Below are 24,058 nucleotides of genomic sequence, written 5' to 3' on the forward strand. Positions count from 1 at the left end.
CAACTGGGCCACCCAGGTGTCTCCCTCCCCCCGCCCCCGCCCACAACTTAACTACAACTTTGTAAGAGACCCTGAGCTAGAACAACCTAGATGCTTCGAAATTCCTGAACTATGCAAATAGTTGTTTTAAGCTGCTAAATTTAGAGAAATTTATTATGTGTCAATAGACAACCACCATCAAAAATAAATACACACCTGTTTCTCTTTTTCCTAGTAAAGAAGCCTTACCACTAAAAAAGAAAATTTTAAACAAGGACCAAAAATTACATTCTGGAAATACAAGACATTTAAAAATGAGTAACCACAAAAATTCTGACCTTTTAATGACTTGTAAAATAACTGCTACCACTTGCATCCTTACTACATACTAGATACCATGCATAATTATTTTATTTAATATCTTCAATAATCTCATGGATTAGAGTATATTATTATTTTATGTATGAGAAAACTGAGGTTTCAGAGGAAAACTATTAACTCAAGTAACAATAAAAGATAGAATGAGGATTTAAGTCCACTTCATTCTGATTCCAAAGTCTGGGCTCTTTCTCTCCACTATGCTACACCAGGAGTCAATAATCTTTTTCTATAATCGGCCAGATAACTAAATATTTTCAGCTCTGTAAGCCATGAGTCTCTGGTGCCCCAACTAAACTCAGCTGTTGTAGCACAAGATTAGCCATAAATAATACATCAGTGAAGAGGCTCACCTATGTCCCAATAAAACTTCATTTATCAAATCAAACCACAGTACAGATCTGGTCCACTGGCTCTTTTGTGATCTTATTCCATATTATCTACCACTGCCTTGAAATGACTCACCTAGTTCATAATAACAGAGCTGCCATACAAAAATGGACAAAGGAATAACTACATTAGAAGTTAATACAGAAATTAAGAGTTCGAATCCTGTTACACTTAATCAGCACTAGTTATCTGGATAAGCATGGTCTCAACTTTACATGAATTACCTATTATTTGTGTAAACATAATAGAGGCTCAGAATTTTCAATTAGGAGGAGCCAAAGGAGAATTCTACTATCTTAGAATACTGCACTATCTTAAAAAAAAAAGATTGTGTGTATACGTATGTGTATGCATGCATATATGTGTATGCATAGCAAATAACACCTAAATCTAGACTACTCTATACAGCCAAATCAACATTCACGTTAGGAAGGCAAAATAAAAGAAATCTGGCCACACTAGTAAGACTCTTTAAGTTCACTGAAAAGATAAAAACGTAAGAAGCAAAAAATAACTTCTCAACCAAATAAAGGGTAACTACCAGATATTTAGTACAAATAACAAGCTTTATGGTGGACCATTAGAAACATTACATCTAAAGATTAAAAAAGGCAGCAAGCGGGGCGCCTGGGTGGCAGAGCGGTTAAGCGTCTGCCTTCAGCTCAGGGCGTGATCCCGGCGTTCCGGGATCGAGCCCCACGTCAGGCTCTTCCGCCATGAGCCTGCTTCTTCCTCTCCCACTCCCCCTGCTTGTGTTCCCTCTCTCGCTAGCTGTCTCTATCTCTGTCAAATAAATAAATAAAATCTTTAAAAAAAAAAAAAAAAAGGGCAGCAAGCATACTACTGTTTCCATTAATTAGCAGTTTTAGCAACCCTCACCAATGCAATAAGGCATGAGAGAGGTATAAATACTGAAAGAAAACAAACTGCTGTTTACAGATTAATATAACAGCTTACATAGAAAATTTTTTAAAAATCAACTGAAAAAACTACTAAACCTAGTATCAGAGTTCAATAAGGATACCAACTTGACAAAAACTATAATAATATTCATTTAGAATACCATAATGGAAAAAAAAAAGCATGTAGAGATAATGCTAGTAGTAAATTCACCAAAGTTATATGACAATCACACTAAAACATAAATAGGAGATAAAATGCATTCTAGTATGCAAAGATTTGATATTAAGATATCCCCACCCCAAATGGTAATCTGTATCTTAAATGCAATTCAAATTAAAAACTCCAAAAGAATCTTACTGACAGACAAGCTAATTCTACAGTTCAAATATAAAAGTAAGTTCAGGGGCGCCTGGGTGGCACAGAGGTTAAGCGTCTGCCTTCGGCTCAGGGCGTGATCCCGGCGTTATGGGATCGAGCCCCACATCAGGCTCCTCTGCTATGAGCCTGCTTCTTCCTCTCCCACTCCCCCTGCTTGTGTTCCCTCTCTCGCTGGCTGTCTCTATCTCTGTCGAATAAATAAATAAAATCTTTAAAAATTAAAAAAAAATAAAATAAAAGTAAGTTCATATAAAAGCAAGAAAATTCTAAAGACATAGCATTAGATTTTAAGAAGAGACAAAGAGCTCATAAGAACAGAAACCTATATACTGATGTCAATACCACAGTTTAATGTCTTTACAGGAAGTTTTGATGTATGTTAGAACCAAACACCATACCCACATCCCCCTATGCTGTACGTCATAGTTTAGTTCATGATAAAGGTGGCAATTTATTTTTTTATTTTTAAAGATTTTATTTTTAAGTAATATCTACACACAATGTGGGGCTTGAACTCACAACCGAGAGATCAAGAGTCACATGCTCCACAGACAGAACCAGCCAGGCACCCCTTTTTAAATCAGCGGGGAAGATGACAACTTACCAATAAATACTGTTGAGGAGTCAGCAGTCTATTTGGGGGTAAAAAGCTACCTTCTACTTCACATCAATATGTAACAGTTAACTCCAGATGAGGGATGCCTGGGTGGTACAGTCAGATGAACATCCGACTCTTGGTTTTGGCTAGGGTCATGATCTTGGGGTGGTAGGATGGATGGAGCCCCATGTCTCCTAGGGATTCTCTCTCTCCCTCTCTACCCCTCCCCCCACCCTCTCAAAATAAATAAATAAACCTTTAAAAAAAATTAACTCCAGATGATTGTAATTGTAACAGAATATTTTAAGGAAACACAGAAGATAAATATTTTCTAAAATAAATTTATTTTATTCTATTTTATTTTTTAAGATTTTATTTATCTCTTTGACAAAGAGATGGCTCACAAGAAGGGAGAGTGTGAGAGGGAGAAGCAGGCTTCCTGATGTGGGGCTCGATCCCAGGACCCTGGGATCATGACCTGAGCCGAAGGCAGATGCTAACGACTGAGCCACCACCCAAGCACCTCTAAAATATATTTTAAATTCTGAAGTAAAAAAAGCCTTTCTATGCAAGACTTAGAAAAGACTAAAGAAATTTTATCTTACAAAAATTAATACTTTTTCATAATAAAAGATATCCACCATAAAGTTAAGACTGAAGTAAAAGAGGAAGAAAATTTCCGCAATACATAAACAAGCATTAAAGTCCTGAACATGCAGAGAACTTCTACAAACCAAGTTGAAAAATAAAATGGGAAAAAGACATGAACAGGCAATTCATACAAGAAAGCCAAAGGCCACATGAAAACATACAGATGTTCCATTCTTAAAAATCTAGGAATTAGGGGGGCACCTAGGTGGTGTAGCCAGTTGTATCTGACTCTTGATTTCAGCTTGGGTCATATCTTGGGTCATGAGATCAAGCCCTGCATAAGGCACCACACTCAGCACTGAGTCGACTTGGGACTTTCTCTTCCTCTGCCAGATGTGCATGCACACATGTTCTCTCTCAAAATAAATAAACCTTTACATAATCTAGGAATTATAAATCAGGTATTTTCCCCAAAACAGTGGAAATGTAAAGGATGGGTAATTTTTTATGTTAGTAATAAAGTAAAAGATAAGCTCAAAATAGTGTTTGTGGAAATAAAAACTGATGAACCTTTTAAGGAAGTCAGTGTGACACTATTTCAAATTCTCATATTCTTTAACCCAGAAATTTCCACTTCTAACAATCCATGCTGAATAAACAAGTACAAAATGATTTACAAGGACATCTACTACAGCACTGTAATGGTGAGGGAAAAAAACCCACATAAGTTTCTACATAGCCTTAAAAATGACTGATCATTCATGTCCAGATATGAAGCAACACTATGAAAAAACAAGTCTAAGTTGCAGAATACTCAAGATAATGTCACTCATTTATGGGGCTAAAAAAATAAAACAAATGAAAACCAAACAACCTCAAAGAACTGCCCCGAAATGTGTGTGTAGAGTTACATACACATAAAACTGAAATATGTAATTGTGTACAAAGGCAACTGAAACTTTTGTAGGGATAACCTATGAAAGAAGATCGTCTATCAAAGAACCTTGAAAGAAGATCGTCTATGGGTATGGAGAATAGTGAAAGGGGATTTTCACATTTGCTAGTGTATTTCTGAATTTTTTTAACTTTGTATAATTAGAGTTAATTATATATTATTTGTATAATTTGAAGAAGTGGAGAAAGGCAGGAGGAGTGAACAGGAAGATAAACAAAAGAAACCACAGGATCACAGCTCTCAGCTTCAACTGTAAATTGTTTTGTAGATTCTTACTGGCATTTTCTTTCTACTAAGGAAGGAACAACAGGTAGAGGGTCAAATAAAATCTATACAAGGGTTTCAACGTGTGATTTTAAATTTTAATAAAAATTATCAAAAGGATCCAAAGCTCTTTATCAGGAAGAAGGATACAGAAAACAACTAACCATAACTTCAGAAGAGGAATAAGCTCAGGACTGAATAAAAAAATCTGACACACTTTTTCCACCCACCTCATGTAACATTTTTGCCATGAATAACTCACAAAATATTTGGATGTATATTTATATCCTTCCACATGTCTGTATCATTTTTATTCTGAGACCCTTTCCCAAATAATTATCTAAGGAAGACTATACATTTTGTCATCATGGCATAAAAATAGCACTTTAAAAACCGGCCAAATGATAAATCACCAGGCAATTTTACTAGTTTAATTCCAAGCTGGCTTTTAATGTTCAAGCAATATTCACCTTTCAGTAGGTTAATTGTAAGTTAACTATTACAAAGAAGAATAACTAGATATACTGACAATCAACATTAATGTAAAGTGCCAACACTAATGATAGTTAGTAATTTACAGTACTGGGTAAACCAGACTTTAAATGTTAAACTCATGAAATTCAACTTCTTAAAAGCTAACGATCCGTTAAATTACTGCTTAACTTTTCAAAGTATACACAGTATTTTTCTTTTATTGCTTAGGGAAATCCACAAAATGTCCATCATTTTCTAAGCATGTATAAAACCTTCCCACAAGGTGCTTACTAAAAACCTCAAGAAAAATCTATGCTACACAAAAATACAAAGACACACATACACACCATAGCAAATAAGAAATCTTTGAATATTATACCTGTATCAGCTTCATGCTCTTTATTCTCATCTGTAAGGGGGTTGTCATGAAGCTTCAAATAGATCTCTATAGCAATTCTTGCTGCTTTAAAGTAAAATGGATGCTGTCGAAGTACATCTTCTAGTTTTAATAAGTCCACATATGATCTAAGGGTAATCTTCCTCATACAGTATGTATGAAAGTCAAACTGGTCATCAGTGATTTCTATAAAATGCTAACAAAATTATCTTTTTTATTATATGGAAGGGTAATAATGTCAAAGAAAACTCAGAATTACTTGTTTCCTACGCATGAAAAAATTAGTAAAATAAAAAGATATTAAAAATTACAATCACCCATGTTTTGCATATCAAATAATCAAATACAATCGGCCATCCCCTAACACAGTATATGGCATACACCAAGTACTGAATTATTTGTTGAATGAAAAGGAAACACATGATTTGAAATACATGTATTTATTCCTTCCTTAATCATACTTAAAGCTAGCATGACAAATCAAACATAATTTATTAGTATACATAATGATGTAGTACATTTACACATTACACATTTAGTTTTTATATTCAGAATGACCTGAGAAGACTAGTCCGGCAATTTTTCTAAAAATACAAATTTGAGTCCTACACAATGTTATGCTGGTATGTGGGAGGGACCAATTAGCATTTAAGTCAAGCAACCAGAACCTAACACATTTCAACTAAGCTCTGGGGTTCTGGACTTGATAAGAGAACAGCATGAAATTATATAAATTATCTTTATCTGTGAAAAACACAAAAAAAGAAAGCTAACCAGTCGTGACAGAAATGAATCAGAAGAGGACTAACAATGAATGTATCAGAAAATGAGGAATTACATAGGCTACAGAAATACCGTAAAAAGGATTCAAAGCTTGTACCTTATGACTATCAAAGGTATATTGCATCACCAATCAACCCCTTAACAAACAGCTTTCTAAGATAACTTAATGAGCTTTGTATTCCTGAAGATGGAGCAGCAATTTGAAACATTCAAAAATCAATAAAAACAGCCAAGCTATAAACTTTCTATCAAGTTTTTCACATGAATTCTTGCTGAAAGAGTAGACAATGGATCAAGTCTGCTGAAAATGTAGTCTATAACATTTCCATTAAAAAACTGAAAAAATGTGAGCACTGATACTTAGAAATCACTTACTGTGAATTATAAAGAAAAAACTATAGTTGTCTAAAACCTTCCACATATAATAAAATGAGAAACTCATATATAAATACATATATATGGTACTTACTCTCTCAATCTCATGACATTTCTTAAGTGCTTCACCAAATTTATTCATTGCCTTATAAGCTTGGGCACATTCTGTCTGGAACCACATGCACTGCATTTCATTCAAATTCTCTACTGCTGATGTTCCTTCCTATATAAAAATTATATGCATTCAAGACCATTTCTTACCAAATATGCCATTCCACCACAGAATTTAAGAAGGAAAATATGGTCAACTGATTCAAATTCTTTCAAAATCACTTAACTTTCAGAATAAAAGGGAACAGTTACTATGTGTAAGAAGGTGAATTATATTTCTAATCACTGAAAAAAAATGTACCTTTGTAAATAATCAAAAGATCTACATAACTGGGGTTGGAGAATAAAATAAGAAAGACAACACTAGCACACAGCAGATAGTCAATTAACATTAGTTCCTTTCACCCCTAAAAAAAATTCATCTGAACATACATCAGTATAAACCAGAGTTTAAAAACCCACTGTACAACCAACTAAAAAGAAAATTATGTTTTATACTAATATTGATTCGTTTCTTTCTCCTAAGGCAATTTAATTAAAATCCTATTTTGATACTAAAAATACTAGAAACAAATTTTGAAAAATAAGCAAGGTATACAAGTATAAACTGTTTATTCATAAGAACACTAGCTGTACAAACCCTTGTAAACTTTGAGCACATTTCTTCAGCCTCTTTAATCAGATTGGCTTTTAGCATGTACTTTGCACACTTGGAATTGATAAATCTGTCTGCTGTGTCCAAGGCCTGGGCCTCATCCATCCACCTCGCAGCTTCTCTAATATTTCCAGCATGCTTATAGAAAAGCAAAATAAACCAGTCAGTATGCTAATTTTACTATGCAAGTAATTAGTTACCTATTGATAAATAATTAAAACACAAATGAAAAAAAAGGTATTCTTCTGACTGATCTTAAGACCCTAATCGATGTAGATGCATACATTCTGATACTTTTCTGGCCACGTAGAATATAGCTCTCTGACAGTAAAGACTTGTTTTAATAATACTGGCAACTGTTATTACCTCGCTATACAACTATATCAGCTGTCTGGCGCATAATGAATACTCAAAAACAATGGTTGAATTTAAGAATAAATAGTAATTAAAATCTTTAAGTCAGAACAATATAAAGTTCAAAAAAGGCATCATGGCTGAGTATCAGGGAAATTCTGTTAACATACAAAAATGTTTATTTTAAAAATTATTCTTCAACATTGAAGAGTTAAAAAAAAAAAAGCAAAGGTATGGCCAAATTTCTACCCTAAAGCAACCATGGAAACATTACTGCCTCTTACTGGACATTCCACGCTGCATTTTAATTTACATTACTAGTCCATCTGTCAAAGCCACAAAACTAATGAGCATAACCTGGCATTGAAAAGTACTTTTAAAATAATACTTAATTTCATTATTTTTTTGGTAAATAAATTGTGAGTTTTCAATCTCTTCCCCCTAAGACCTATTATTACTAATTTGTATTTGTATTAAGAAAGAGAAGAGCCAAGTTTACTTTAAGATGATGCTAAAACATATGACTGGAGATTCTCAAGTGAGACCAAGAAGTTAAGAAGACAAGTAAAATAGTAAAATCTTCAGTCTCATTTCATTAAGATTACCAGATACCGATCCTGATCATACTCAAATGTTAATAGAAACAAATATATCGCAGCAAATTACTTTTGAGTATCTATACTGTTACTACTTAAAACCAAAAAAATAACCAGACACATGTGTGAATGTTTAGGAATATGAATAACCACATATCTGAATAACCATATGCATGTATGTATATCTGTGTTTACAGAGAGATATAAGTAAGAAAATTATGACCATGACAAATCTAAAAGTAACCAGACTGAGAAATACTCCATACTTATTCCAGGTTTTACGAGCCATCAAATATATCATTTTTATTACAGCTTTCAGAATCTACAAATTATAGAAAAAAGTTTTTATATGACTCATTACCTTATTAAAAAGGGGGGGAAAGATTTTTACCTTATAGATTTTAGCTTTCACAAGAAAGAGTTCTATCAATGTAGGTGTACTTTCAATAGCAGTATTTATGTATTCCAGAGCAATCGATGGCTGGCCAATTTTGTCATAATGTTGTGCCAAGTAGTACTGGACCCAAAGTAATGTGGTTGGTGGTTCCTCTTTTCCATCATCTTTAAAAAGTGGGGGAGGTGGGTGGGAGAAGAAATAAACCAAGATTAGTCATTACATATATTAAGAGAGTACATACCTCCAAATGGCTTTATCTTTATTAATAAGGAAACGTAGTTTGAACCATTTATTTATTTATCTAGCTATAAAACCATCCTTAAATTTATAAGATCTTTGGAAGGGACCATGTTGTCTGTTCTTTATCATTATAGCCCCTAACACGATACCTTGAATTTAGTAAGAACTTCATATAATAAATATGGCAGATGAATGAGATCAAAGATATAAAAAAATTACTTAAGAAAAGAAACTGAAAGGAATAGGGGTGGGGAGAGACAAGTTGTGCTAGTACTACAAAAGTGTAAAGATCAGGATGGTATTTATGAGAGGCAAAAAAGGTATCAGAAGAAATTTTGATCTTCCACTAATGTGAGGTAAAAAAAAGCCCTGACTGCTTAATTGGATTTCTAGCTAATGTACTAAACTATACATAAATATACGTGTGATGTGGTTGAGTTTTGGGTGATTATATTAATATATTCTAATATTATGCTGATATGCAATGATGCGTAATTTAGGGTGAATAAAAACTATACCCAAAAAATGAAGTAAGTAAAAATGCTTACTCTACATTTTAGTTCATAATTTAATTTTTATAGACTCACAAGAAAATGTGTAAGTTAAATATACAACCCACACATTATAAAATACTTTTTTAAATACCAATATCTAAAATCTAAGAACTGCTATTTGCTTTCAAAGAAAGCAACAGATTGCTTATTTTTATCCTAGTAGAAGCAGGATGGCTCAGTGGACAAACAATAGGAGTGGAACTCACCAACTCCCGATCTGATAGATCTGCAACTAAAGTGCTGCATATTCTTGGGCATGTCATTGAACCTCTTCCACATTTGTAAAATATGTAGGAAAATGCTGATAATCAAAGGAACATCATGATGATTAACCAATGAAACCATGGTAACACCTTCTAAAAAGTATTATTAAAATTAATCTGAGACCTAGAAACAATGATCAACCCAATAGCAATGAGCACCCCAGGTCCCATACTGGGCTTTCCCACTGTAAGAACCAGGGCTCCTTTGGAAAAACAATTCCAGGTCTGCTATGGGCAGTGTACCAGATGAACTGGAATATCTTGTCATTAACAAACTGCAAAAAAGCTAGCAACTACTACACCATGGTATGTGAAGGTTGGAACCATTTGAAACTGCAATGATTTAAAACAATGAAATATGTTTAAACCCATGAATTCATAATACCTTTAAAATGTGCACTGGCATCTTTGAAGGATGCTACTATATGAATTCATTATTTTGAAAACTGGTAAAGAATAACAACAAAAAGTAGGACATATGGGGAAAGCAGCAGCATTTATCTTGCTTTTCCTATATAAACCAAAATACTGGATAAACAGGTAACAGATAAAGGGAAATTTCTCTTATAAGATAATAGAAGATGAATGATAGACTATTACCAATTTGTAATTCCGGACAGTTGCTAACATACAAAACAAACACTAAATGACTACTGATAGAAGAATATACTACCAGCCCCGCCATGAAATAACCATGTTCACCCCCTATATTTAAAAGGAAACAAACAAACAAAATAATGAACCTCATTAATCCTCTACTCAGACCTGTCCATTAGAAGCTTCTGCAAGGATGGAAATGTTCTGTATTTGCCCTGACCAATATGGTAGTGGGAACTGGCTTTACATGGTTACTGAGCAGCACCTGAAATGTGGCTACTGCAACTAAGGAACTGAATTTTTAATTTTATTTAATTAAAAAATTTTTAATAGTCATATGTGGCTAATAGCTATTATACTAGACAGCACAGCTCTACATCCAACTACCAATTTATGACAAATTCAGAGGACAGAGGAATAACATGTTAAGCAACACCATGAGCGTCCATTCAGCAAAATCTGGACTGTAGAAAAACTCAAGAAAAAAACCTAACTTTTTACACAAATAAACTGCAAGAAAAAGAGCAAACAGAAAACCTATAGACTCTTTATAACAGAGTTGAGGCATAGCAAACTTGAAGTACAGATTTCATATGGAGCCTCATTCAAACAAACTTCAAAGCCAAAGGGGGAAAAATGACATTTCTAAGATAACTGGAAATGTAAGCATGGACTTTTTTCTTTGATCTTAAAGTTTTAATGTTCAGGTGTGGTGATGATATTATGGTTATGATTTTTAGAATACTGAAATAGTCATGGATAAAATGATGTGATGTTTGAGATTTACTTCAGAATACATGGGAAAAGAGAGAAGTAGGTAAGAATATAGATGAAATGTTTTCCCATGAGTTAAAAATTACTGAAAATGGATGCTGGGTAAATGATGGAGGATCACTATATGAGTAGACCTAGTTTTTGTAGATGTTTTAAATTTTACATTTCTTTCCAGTAAGATAATATGATTCTCTTCTTAACCAAATATTTTCACACAATGAACAAATTAATGCATCTCCACCTTAAAAAGAAAAAAGTTTAAATATACTAAGCTTACTGTCTAAGTAATGAACAACACTGACCTTCTGATTAAGAATTTCATAACATATTAAAATTTTCAAGACGTTTTTAAAACATAAAACTTGAGCACTTACCATTAGGGTTAAATAACCGGCAGCTTTTTAAAGAGGTTTCATAACCTACTACTAATTCTTCTATGATTGCCACCTAGAGTACAAACACACAAGCATACTTTAATATATATAAATGCAGTTACCATTTTTGTACAAAACATGTTATTTACTATTTTAAAAGGCTACGTCAACATTCCGAGACATGCGTGCGTGTGCGCACACACGCGCACACACACACACACCCTTCTATAAACCTCTTAACCTATGGATAAAAACTTAAAAGCAAATAAATCATACATTTTTGGAGGTATTAAAATATAACTTTTGGGGTGCCTGGGTGGCTCAGTTGGTTAAGTGCCCGACTCCTCATTTTGGTTCAGATCATGATCTCAGGGTACTGGGACTGAGCTGCACACTGGGCTCCGCGCTCAGCGGCAAGTCTGCTTGTCCCTGTCCCCCTGCCCTTCCCCCTGCTCGTGCTTTCTCAAATAAATAAATAAAGTTAAAAAAAAAAAAAAAAAAAAAAAAAACTTTCTAAAAATTTACTGGCAATTCCTTTCCCGGCTAGAAAGGAGGGAATATGAATCAAGCTGAGCTAGAAATCAGGAAAAGACTGGATAAAAAGAGGTAATATTGTGGATGACTCTTATCTTGGTTGATTTTTACCTCAATTCACATAAATAATATCCACAATTAACATCTGCCCTTCAGGAATCAAGAATTAAAAACTATGTGAAAAGAGAAATTCCAAAAGTACATAATAGCATCAACTCTCAATTTTAGAATCAAAGGGAAAGCATTAGTAAAACTGAAACACAACAGTGGGTGGATTTCTGAAATCCAGGATAGTGAGTGGATGTCTGGGTTCTGGTTTCTCCTGAGTCATGACTATACCACTTGCTCCTGGCTTTGTAAGAGATCTGTGAATACTTTTAATTTATTAATTCCCTTCTTCACTTAATCCATCTAGAATGGATTTGTTACTATACAAGCTCTCCTGAATGACCTCAACTTAACCAACTCAACAGATTAACACCAGCTCTCTCCATTACCTCAGAAAATTGTGAGGACTGAATGGTCACAGCTAGGTTATTCTGGTGCGCCCATGTTCTTCCGCTCCCACAAGGTGAGCTACATGCTTACTAAGAGTTTTGTTTTCCCAAACCTGTTTGAATCAGTTGCATTTATTATCAGCATTACAGAGTTTAATTTAATATTATGTAAACTCAATAAATGAGAACAAAAGAAAAAACTGTTTTAAGTTGAATACCATGGAGAGACTCAAGGATAAATTATATACTTCTAACAAATTTAGGTTTCAATGGTACAACCATAAAGGGGAGAATCGTAATACATAGGCTTCTATAATCAAGACTGCTTCGTAAGCATCAAGTTCCCATGCTACTGATACTGAAAACAACAGACCACATTTTAGGAATGTGATTTATGCAATTAAAAAAAGAGTGAAAGTCATCAATAAAAGCCCGTTATCTTGGGCCTCTCAACAAAAGACTGGAAAATAAACACACCTTCTATGCTTTAGGTTAAAGTGTTTAGCATGTTTAATTTGTCCTACCTTTCTGATTCTTCACTGTAACTGATTTCTTTTTATCCAAACAGCATGCCTTGATGTCACTGTACTTGCAAGCAAAATAATCTAAATTAATATTAAAACACCCTCTTGGGGCGCCTGGGTGGCTCAGTCATTAAGCGTCTGCCTTCGGCCCAGGGCGTGATCCCAGAGTCCTGGAATCGAGCCCCACATCAGGCTCCTCCGCTGGGAGCCTGCTTCTTCCTCTCCCACTCCCCCTGCCTGTGTTCCCTCTCTCACTGGCTGTCTCTCTGTTAAATAAATAAATAAAATCTTAAAAAAAAAAAAAAAAAACAAAAAACAAAAAACCACCCTCTTAATAAGCAATTTGAGCTTTATTATACATAGCTCAAAAAGTTAACTTACTGGGACAGCAAACAAACTGCTGACAGAAGTTTTTCCTACCAAATAAAATAGGAGAAAGACTACTAAGCTAAACCTTAGTTTAAAAAATTACTTCTGACTTTCACCATGAACAAGGATTAGAGAAAATATTGAAGAAATCACTACCTTACCAACTTTTCATACCTACACTGACTCAAAGTAATTAGCAGAAATAAAAGAGAAAATAAGGAAATAATAAGTTACTTGATTAAAAAGAGAAAGGGATGAAAAGTAATAGGTACAGAAGCATTTAAACCACAAGACAGGAAAACAGATACCAGATTCACAAAATGTGTACTATGTACACAGATAATCAAGAATCAATGATTTCAAACACTGAGTGAAGAAATGATAGTGGGGAAAAAATGGTATTTTGCTTTACCTTTTCTTTATCTTTGTATAATGACCTCAAAGTATTGAAGACTGGTGGACAACCCTTGCTGAAATTCATCCTTAGAAACTTATCCAAACATTCTTTAAACTTCTCACCTTGGAAGAAAAAAATTCTGTTGATTTGCATTTACCCAGACAACTCTAAAATACATACTTTAATATTAACATGCACACTCATATATCTAAAACCGAGGAAACAAACTAAATCCTAACATCACTTTCATTCCTTTGCAATTACTCTCACCAGATAAAAAGTTCAATGGCAGTCTTCTTGGCACCAGTCCCCTGGGATATTTAGTCCAGGCCTCCTCATAAATTTTTAGTCGTTCTAACATATTAGCTGCAAACAAAACAAAAACATTTTTTATATTTAATCATAACTTGTATGTTTTTTCTAGCAAATTATAAATTTCTCAAAGTCTATATAAATTCTTATTAAGCAGAGAAATTGAAGGAGAAAAGAAAATTTATAATCTAACCACCTAAATATACCAACAATCATTTTAGAATATTTTTCTAGTCATCTAAAATATATAATTTTCTTTATCCTTTCTGCTTTAGGTATCTTTCAGAATCTAAGCACTCAGTTTAGTTCTAAGAAAAGCTTGGTTATTATGTTTCCACAGCTTCTCTACTATTCTCTTCAGCCTATCCTTTATTTTAGAGCTTTTGGATCTATCCCCTAATCTTCCATTTCTCCATATTTCTTTTGTATTTTCTTTCACTCTCAGTTGAGAGCTCTCCTCAATTCAATCTTCCAGTTCACTAATTTCTCCTCAGTTGTGGTCTCTCTTCCATTCAATCTATTAAGATTTTTATTTCAGTAAGTAGGCTTTTCTTTTCCTAGATTCCTAATTAGTACTTTGTCATAACTTTTCATATTTCATAGCTGCAATTCCCTTTTTTCATCTTAGATTCCTCCATTTACTCCCTTTTGCTGTACTAATGATTACCATTCCTGTGGTAGTGTTCCAGAGTAGTAAAAAATTCTTTGTTACAAGGTTTCTCTTGTATATATCAATGTATCAGTATTGGCTCACTACCAGTCCTGAGTGAGACACAGCCTCAAATCAAATCATCTCCGCTAAGGACCCTATTTGTAGATGACATGTTTCTGGGTCTTCTCTACTATTCTCTTTGAGTCCCACTCATGGGAGAGGGTGAAGGGGAGTTGTGGGGAAAGTCTCTGGACCCAAGTTCATTTGAGTGATGGAAATTTAGTCCCTCTTCCCACATACGAAACAGTGCTGCTCTTTCAGCTTGACTGCATTCATGTGCCCTTGGCAGGCCATGCAGCTGTGGCCACAGAAGTTAAGCTTTCTTTCCTTTAGGGAGACATCTCTGTAAGTAAGGAGACATTTCTGTCAGGAGGAATTTCCCTTTCAATTTTTGATGCTGCCATGCCATTTGCGAATTATTAAAAGTTGTTTATGAAATTCTTTTCTCAACTGTTCCTATAAACGTGTAAAAGAGAGGTTTCAGAAAATGCTCAATCTGCCATACTAAATGGAAGTTTGCAACTGTACTTTTGTATTCAGATTCTGAAACCAATTCTTAACCACTATTTTTCTAGTTATGCTTTTCAATGAGTTAAAAAAATATTTATCAACAAAAGGAGCAATTAAAACTTAAAAAGTTTTAAACAATACTACCTGGTTTGAGTGCCTTTTCCAGGCCTTTGTAATAGGCCCAGTTTTCAGGATTTCTCTCTTGTAATCCTCTATAAACATCAGCTGCATCTTCCAAACGACCTAACTGCAACAGAAGTTCCCCTGATGAAAAACAAATTAAATTAACTAAATATCTTCTGATTATAACTTTAACTTTTCCTTAAATTTTCTCTTAAAATCTCTTCAATGTTGGGAAGTGGATTTGGTTCCTCCTAAATTCCCAATGCCCTTCACAGCAAGACTACCATGTTATTGTCTCTCTTTCTGAAGTTCTTCTGTAGAAATGCCATCCTCTCTACATCCTCAATTTATTCAGGTATTTGTCTAACTCCAGGCTATTCCCCAAATTCACTAAACACAGTCACCAAGCCACGATCTACTACTTAATTATTCCTGACATAACACAGACAATTTCACATCTGAATTACTGACCCAATCCAACACTCTAACCTTATGATCTCCGAATCAATTATAAAAGGATTCTGCTATAGCAGCCCACGGTCATGACCACATCCAAAACCTGCTTTTTCTAGCTCTTCCAACTACCACATAGGGCACCTATCTTGCTTTAAGCTTAATTGTCTTGTCTAGCTTATTCTTGTCTCACTAAACCTAGCCTTCAATCTTAGAGAAAAACCATTCCCTTTTCTTCAGACCCTTCAGTAACTCGCAGACTCACTGCCGGTTTTCTCTGGGTGACATAGCCAATCTCATCCCTAAATGGTATTAACAGCCCCAATGTCAAAATCAGTCTCAAAACCTAAGGCTCCCTTATTTACCAATGTTAAGGCCTGGATCATCCCAAATGTTTGTTTGCTATACACCTTCTCACAAAAAGAAGCAGGTCATTAGATGAACGGACAGAGGCACTGGTTTCACTAGAAATCTATGAGCTCCAAAATCAAATAAGCCTCAAACACTGCTCAGGTACACTTTTCCTTATCCTTAATGGGCTTCCATCCACCAAAGGTATTATTTTCAAACCACGACTTCACCCTTGTACCCTCTGCTCTCATCAGGAAAAAGAAAAAAAAAAAAAAAAAAGGACACTTACTGAGTTTTCACTGTGCCAGTGACTTAAACATTTCACATGCATTAGGCAATTCAGTTCTCAAAACTCTATGAGATAGTTTACTATTATTTTCATCATTTTAAAGCAGAGAGAACTTAAGTAAACTTGCTGAGGGACTTTAAGATAGTTAGTTGTTGGAATCAGGATTTGAATCCAAGTAATTTGGCTTAAAAAAGCCCATATTTTTAACGTCTGTATCAGCCAGCGGCTCTCAGCCAAGGGCACTTTTGCCAATATCAGGAGACATTTTTTGGTTATCACAATAAGGGATGGGGCAGTGCTACTGGTATTCTGATAGGTAAAAGCTAGGGATGCTGCTAAGTGAGCTACATCATATAGGAAACTTCCATCCCCAACATCTCAGTCCCAAAACAGTGCCAAGGTTGACAAACCTGCTCTATACTAATCAAAAGCCTACTTCACTGAGAACAAAAAAATCCTGCAACTTTTCTCCCCTACACTACACCCATCCAACATTTCCTCTCCTTAATTTTCTCCCACCTCTTCTTTGTAGAAGGAACTGGTAGTGTTAAGAATTAACAATGAAACTTTCTGCTTAACTATGCCCACTCACGCACTCCAGAAGTTCGCAAATTATTCAGACCAGCAACAATGCCTTTATTACTAGAATTCCCAACGATTAATGTCCTACTCTCAGTTCCTTTCTATTTTCTTTATATAACCTGTCCCCACCACCTGATTCACTGTAACTATCAATACATATTTTTTGGAATGAACTGATGGCTGTTTTCCTATTTCACTGAGAAAATGGAAGCAATCAGAAGAACTCCCAGATGGGGCGCCTGGGTGGCACAGCGGTTAAGCGTCTGCCTTCAGCTCAGGGCGTGATCCCGGCGTTATGGGATCGAGCCCCACATCAGGCTCTCCCACTATGAGCCTGCTTCTTCCTCTCCCACTCCCCCTGCTTGTGTTCCCTCTCTCGCTGGCTGTCTCTATCTCTGTCAAATAAATAAAATCTTTAAAAAAAAAAAAAAAAAAAGAACTCCCAGATATCCACTACATCTATATATCTACTTGCCTATGTATTCAACCCTCACTTGCTACTGTGAACTATTCTTCTTGTTATCTAAAGCTAATCTTTCAACTTATCCACTAGATTACAGCTTCTCTGTTGTATCAAATATTCTGTCTCTACTGGATCATTCTCCAGTGAGCATTAAGTACATACTGTAAAAAAAACCTTTTGATTCTGTATTCCATTTCATCTAGCACCACCCCACTTATCTGTTTCCCTAGACAACAAAACTTCTTTTATGAGTCATCCATGCATGCTTATCTTTAATTCCTCGACTTTCAATGTCACTTAATTCCACTTGATTTGTCACCCTCGTTCCAAATGTTCAGAAAATGCTTTTGTTAAGGTCTCTCCAATGATTTCCAAATTCCTAAAATCCACTGATCAATTCTGAATCCTCACCTAACTTGATCTGTCATTCTTTATCGCTAATACAGTTATCAAAAAGATCAAATGAAATAATGTACTTAAGAGTATTTTGAAAACTATCATGTATTTTGATAAAGAAACAAAGGTCCAAGCCTTCTGACTGGTGATACAGCTACTTATAGTAGTCAATGAAAGAACCCGAACTAGTTTTTTCCAATCTTGTGATCTTTTCATTAAGTCAGAAATCCCCTCCCTTTATAACTAATAGATGGTTAAGGGAGGATCAATTCAAGTGAAAGATGGCTGTTCTGGATCTATAGTTCACAAATGAGCTCCAGCAGGGTAGAGACTTCCATTTTTTTTCTTGCCAGCAGCATTATCCTCTGCTGGCAAATAATGGTTATATCCACTATACAAGCAAGTACTGCACTTTTTTAGTATTCAATTTCAACAGGAGCCAAAGGAATCTGAAACCAGCGAACATCGGTTCCCTGGACTAACCCAGGCAAAGAGATATTTCCGACAGTAATTCTTAGAAAAGTACTTCTATTTTCAGTTACTTGTTATTCTTCTTTCATTTTCCATAATCAGTTCCTCAACTTTTAAAATTGAAACTTTTTCTCAGCCTTCTAATAAATGGCAGCATTGGGGATGTTTATTTAGGGATCTACCCCTCTTATCACAATCCACACCTATAAAGCCAAATCTCTGGTTTCGATTCATATTCTTTCTATGTCCAGAAAGTCATCCAGATAAACTAGAAAGACCTTACGATTGCCCCATATATACTTCAGTAAAGACTGATTATCAATAAATATTACTGTCAATAACACATTCAGTTTTGCTAATAAGCTGTTCCTAAGAAATTTATTCCTGTCTTATAAAATTAAGCAATTACCTCCTGTGTTTTGATCAAACCCTATTAATATTTTCAAGCCAAGAACATTTTATTTAAAGAAAAATATTTTGAGTCACTTCATTTAATGATTTTATTTTTTGCAATTATTCTTTCCTATATTAATACCCATTGTTTAAATGTGTATTTTCCAACATTACAAATTATTCAGCGTATGAGCAAGAAACAGATTTTCTATCACAAAAAAGCTGAATTATATGCAATTATCAGCAGGAACTAGATTTTTTAGTCTTGCTCTTTGTGATAACTAAATACTAGAATAATAAACAAATAAAAATAAAATACAAAAAAATACATACAAAAAAATAAAATACAAACAAATAAAAAACAAACAAAAAACACCTTTGGGGCACCTAGGCGGCTCAGTCAGTTAAATGTCCAACTCCTGGTTTGGGCTCAGGTCATGATCCTAGGGTCCTGGCATAGAGCCCCACTGTCAGGCTCCCTACTCAGCGGAAAGTTCGGCTTCTCCCTCTGCCCCCCACACTTGTGCATGCGCAGGCTCTCTAACAAATGAACTCTTTAAAATACATACATACATAAATAAAATTTTTAAAAATACCTTTGGTTTCTTCTACAGCAAGTTTATCACAAATCTGCTTTTCATAAGTACAAAGATGTTCTAGGGCTTCTCTATAGAGACCTGCTTCCCGAAGAACTTGGTTCTGATATAAAAGTAGTTCACTATATTCATAATCCACTTTATCAGGAGATGTCTATATATGGATATAAGGAATACTAACAGTAAGAATTTTGTTTTCATTTTAGAAAACTGTTTATACACTCAAAATACATACAAGAAATCAACGGATAATAACTGACTGACAAAATTCATTTTCTAAACATTCTTAAATATCTGTCTAGAGAGCAACTAAGTAAAAAATGACAATATAACTTATAACCCACTGAATAAAGTAAGAATCCCTAAGTCCTTACATATAATAATAAGTAAACAGGGTAGAAAGGAAAGCTCTTACTTAACAGTAGAATGTCAAATAATAAATCTAGAAAAAATGAGAGAGAGAATCACCACTTTGCAACTATCACAGAACAGTTGATTCAGGCAAGAATCACAGTGAATGTTAAAACCAGTGGTAAGTTTGATGAAGAACAGGCTACTCATAAAATCTCAAACTGTTTACTAAATACAAAGAGGAAAAAATAACAATTTTTTAGTAAAGAAACCTGGCAGACACCACATTAACCAAGTATTTAAATGGAACAAACAAACCTTATGCGCTTCTTAATGTGATGAACTGAGAAGGGCTAAATGTAACTCCTGTAGTTTCCTGCCAAAAATTCTTAACTATATCTAACAATGAGGAAGCATCAAAGAAATCCAAATTGATGGACATTCTACAAAAGCACTTGCTATACTCTTCAAAAATTTCAATGTCATGAAATAGAAAGAAAGCCTTCAAAACTTCCAGATTAAATCAGACTGGAAAGAAATGATAACTAAATGCAAAGTATGATTCCAGTAATGGGGGAAAAGATCTTAGAAAGGATATAAATAGGATAATTAATACATTTTGAATACGGGCTGTGGATTAGATAATAACAGTCTCTCAATGTTAAATTTACTAATTTTTGATAATCTATATTGTACTGTGTATAGAGTTAATAACTATAGAGCTAGTCTTAGAAAATATTAGACTGACAGATTTAGGAGAAGATCACGGTGTCTGCATTACTCTCAAATGTTTCAGGAAAAAAATTTAAAAAGATAAATGGATATAGAAATTGTAAAGTAAATGTGTCAAGTATGAACAATCAGTTAATGTGACTGAACTCCTAATGGAGTTTTTGGTACTATTCTTGCAATTTTTCTTGAAGTTTGAAACTATTTCAAAATAAAAAGTTTGTAAGTCTATATACACTTCTTTTCATCATTACACTTAGAATTAGACCCAGTTTACTAGGTCTGGCTCCTGGTTGTTACCTGTTGTGTTTTCCTAAATTCTTCTAAAATCTTTGCTGCCATTTCATAATCTTCTAATAAGTGGTAAGCAATAGCATAACCAATCCATGATGCTCTCTGTGCAGGGCGAAGCTGAAGTAATTGATACCTCGTTTCCTTTCAGGGGAAAAAAAAAACTTTCTTAGGTTTACATCGAAAGCAAATGCTCCTAAAAAGATCATATTAATTAACCCAACAATGATGAGCAATTTGCAACACAATACTGGGAATAATAATAGAACATAGCTTCAGCCATCCATATTGTGTAGCTTTATAGGAGCAAAACAATATTTGGTAAGAAGTACAATGAAGCCTTCAAAATAATATTGTAACTTTTTTAAAACTTAAGACCAGATATGCTTTATTACTTCCTGAACTACTTTAAAAAAAAAAAAAAAAAAGGAGAGACAGGATGGAAAAGAGTACAGAAGAAAAACTTTTTTAAAAATACAGGGTCCAACTACTGAGTTAAGATCTACAGAAAGCAACTGAGGAGGTACTACATGGACTCTATAGATCTGAATTAATAGACTAATTTAAGGGTTAAAAGACAGGTACAAAGAATTGTCTCAATGGAGGTCAAAAGAAGAATACGCCTTCCAAAAAACATGAGAACTAAAGGTTGTATTTACATGTTAATAGCAGACAAAGACATTGCCTATTCGAGGAACATCAATGCTAATTTTCACTGAATTAACTCCATTCTACAAAGTAATCCAATTCTGTCTCAGAGTAAAATAATTTATTTTAAAAATCTGATTAGTCCAGTCATAACATATACGCAATCACTACTAGGAGGAGATGAGTAAGATTCAATTAAATTCTGTTTAAGAATGGAAAATTTTGTTTTTAGTAAGTACTCAAAAAAGTTTTAAATATTTTAATACTACTTTTCCCTTAGAATAAAAAAAATTGGCTATTTTACTTACCCTGTAACCCTCAAGATCTCTCATTTGAATCTGTAGTAAAGAAAGGTCCCTTAAGATCTGAAGATTGTCTTTATCCCATTTTAACGCATTCCTATAACACTTAATGGCTTCATCATATTTCTTGTCTGACCTCTGGAGAAGGCCATAAACATGCCAACCTAAAGGATTTTGTTAAGGACACAACCTACAAGTCAAGAAATAATATTCCAATAACATTCCTCAAGAAACTCAGAAAACTACAGCTATTTATAAAATTATAAGCTTTAAAAAAAGAGAGAGAATATAAAGATAGACGTTTAACACACTGGAAAACAGCTTTTTGAGCCAGAGAAAATGGGTCTCACCTGTCTTATTAGCTGTGACCTTGGTAAGTTACTTGGTCTTATATGTTTCCTCAATTATAAAATGTAAATAGAAAGTCTATACAGCATAGTTGCATAACTAAATGGAAAAGATCAGTACAAAATAAATGCTCAATAAATAATACGAATTGTCTATCTACTTATTTATTTATTGAGAGATAACACGCAAGTGCACATGAGTTGGGGGTGGGGGTGGGGCGCGGTGCACAGAAGGAAAGGGAAAATCCCAAGCAGGCTCCGCAGCACTGGTCTGGATCTCAGGACCCTGAGATCATGACCTAAGCCAAAATCAAGAGTCGGATACATAACCGACTGAGCCACCCAGGTGCCCCTAGAATTATCTTTACTTTTAAAGAAAAAAAGAGGGAATGAGTATATACTTAACATATAATTATTTTACATCATGTACATTTTCTTTAGCTAACAAGATCCTTAGTGTAGAATGCTTAATGCAGTACAAGTTCCTAAAAGTCAATACACAGAAGATAAAACACACACATAAGATAAAATTTCATTTACCAATTATTAAATTATCTTAATAATCAGGGCGTAGGTGACCAAAATGGACTATTTCCTGCATTCAAAAAATCTGAAGTCTAGTAAGAGCACAGATAAGTAAACTATAGATGTTGTAAAAAACGCTATAAAGGGGGGGAAATACATAAACAATCCCACTCCCCTAATACAAGTCCTTTTCACTTTAGACCTTGAGTACTGCACAGTCACCCATCTTCCTACCTCCACAGTCTGCTTTTATTCTCTCCGAGTAACCTTTCTTAAAAAAAAAAAACAAAACATAAAATCAAAAGAAAATAATTCACTTCCCTTTCCAGAAACTTGTAGTGTTTCTCTCTCAGATCAGATATAAACTTTTCAATCTATGAATGTCAGGGATTCGCAACAGAGTCAGTTAAATACATAATGCCCAGGATGGCGCATGTTAACTGAAAATACATTATTGAATACCGTAAATTTTATCTGAAAAATCCTTGCTCTCATACTAAAATGACAAAATAAAGTTTAACACAATCTTCTCATTTGGCTGGTACATGTTTTTAAAAGCCTAAGACACACTACCCTTCATAATCTGGCCCCCATTACCTTTATTTCAGGACTTCATCACTTCTCATGAGCACTGCAACTATCTTTTAACTGCCTCTAAACTTCACCCCCTAAAAATCTATACTTAAGGAGTTTAACAATGCTAAAAATTTAAAGAAACATATGTCCATCAAGAGGAACACAAATAAATCATAAGTAAATACTTACAGAACACTATGCAATCATTAAAAATGATGAAAAGGTATCTACAACAGTCTTACTAATTAGTCCTTTGATTACTCTAGAGTTTCTGCTTACTCCCAACTCAATTCTGCTTTACTAGATTAGTGATAATTTCTGAACAAGCTGTAATGCTTTATGTAATACTCAAACATGTTTCTGTATATGCATCCACTAAGTACCTTCCTTCACCAGACTGTAAATTCCTCGACAGCAAAATCCCTAACTTTTCTTCATCTGTAGCATGCCAGAGGTCTGGTAAACACCTGAAATTCAAAGTGTCTCAGCACTAAAAATTGTGTCAGCTCACAAAATAAGAAATATTTGTTTAAAAACGGTTTAAAAAAGAGCAACCCATATTTTTTTCTCTATCTTCCTTCAGACATTTGTATTTGCTCCTAACTTCACCCGTCTCTTAAAATTTATCTGGTACAGAACCTTGGCATTATCAGAAACTATGTTAAACATCTACGATACCTCATCACTAAATCCTCACAACACCACAGTGAGATGGGTATGGTTATCCTCATTTCATACACTAGGAAACTAAGTCCTAAGATCGCAAAAAGAAGAGGAGGTGAAATTTAAACCTACGGGAAGCATACTCCAAAGCTTGCGCTCTTCGCCAGTATACTATTTGCCTCTCTGTTATTCCTATTGTATATTTTTTTCTAAATTTATAATGATGATGAAATCTGCAGGGTGCTTCTTTATTTGTAATCGAGGGAAGGGCTTT

General features: G+C 34.4%; 1 protein-coding gene across 2 annotated transcripts in view; it reads right to left on the minus strand.

Annotated features, from left to right (window-relative positions):
* The window catches only part of NAA15 (N-alpha-acetyltransferase 15, NatA auxiliary subunit), a 76,769-nt gene that overhangs the window by 21,530 nt on the left and 31,181 nt on the right, over positions 1-24,058 (minus strand). For both annotated transcript variants that reach the window (XM_002916140.4, XM_034661593.1), the window contains exons 4-14: positions 21,680-21,837; positions 20,733-20,867; positions 19,353-19,506; positions 15,380-15,499; positions 13,972-14,067; positions 13,717-13,823; positions 11,381-11,453; positions 8,573-8,742; positions 7,217-7,369; positions 6,560-6,688; positions 5,290-5,503 (exon numbers count right to left, since the gene is read on the minus strand). In XM_002916140.4, coding sequence (XP_002916186.1) covers positions 5,290-5,503; positions 6,560-6,688; positions 7,217-7,369; positions 8,573-8,742; positions 11,381-11,453; positions 13,717-13,823; positions 13,972-14,067; positions 15,380-15,499; positions 19,353-19,506; positions 20,733-20,867; positions 21,680-21,837 — 1,509 coding nt within the window. The remainder of the gene's footprint in view (positions 1-5,289; positions 5,504-6,559; positions 6,689-7,216; positions 7,370-8,572; positions 8,743-11,380; positions 11,454-13,716; positions 13,824-13,971; positions 14,068-15,379; positions 15,500-19,352; positions 19,507-20,732; positions 20,868-21,679; positions 21,838-24,058) is intronic.

Source organism: Ailuropoda melanoleuca, chromosome 5 (genome assembly GCF_002007445.2).
Source record: "Ailuropoda melanoleuca isolate Jingjing chromosome 5, ASM200744v2, whole genome shotgun sequence".
NCBI lineage: Eukaryota > Metazoa > Chordata > Mammalia > Carnivora > Ursidae > Ailuropoda > Ailuropoda melanoleuca.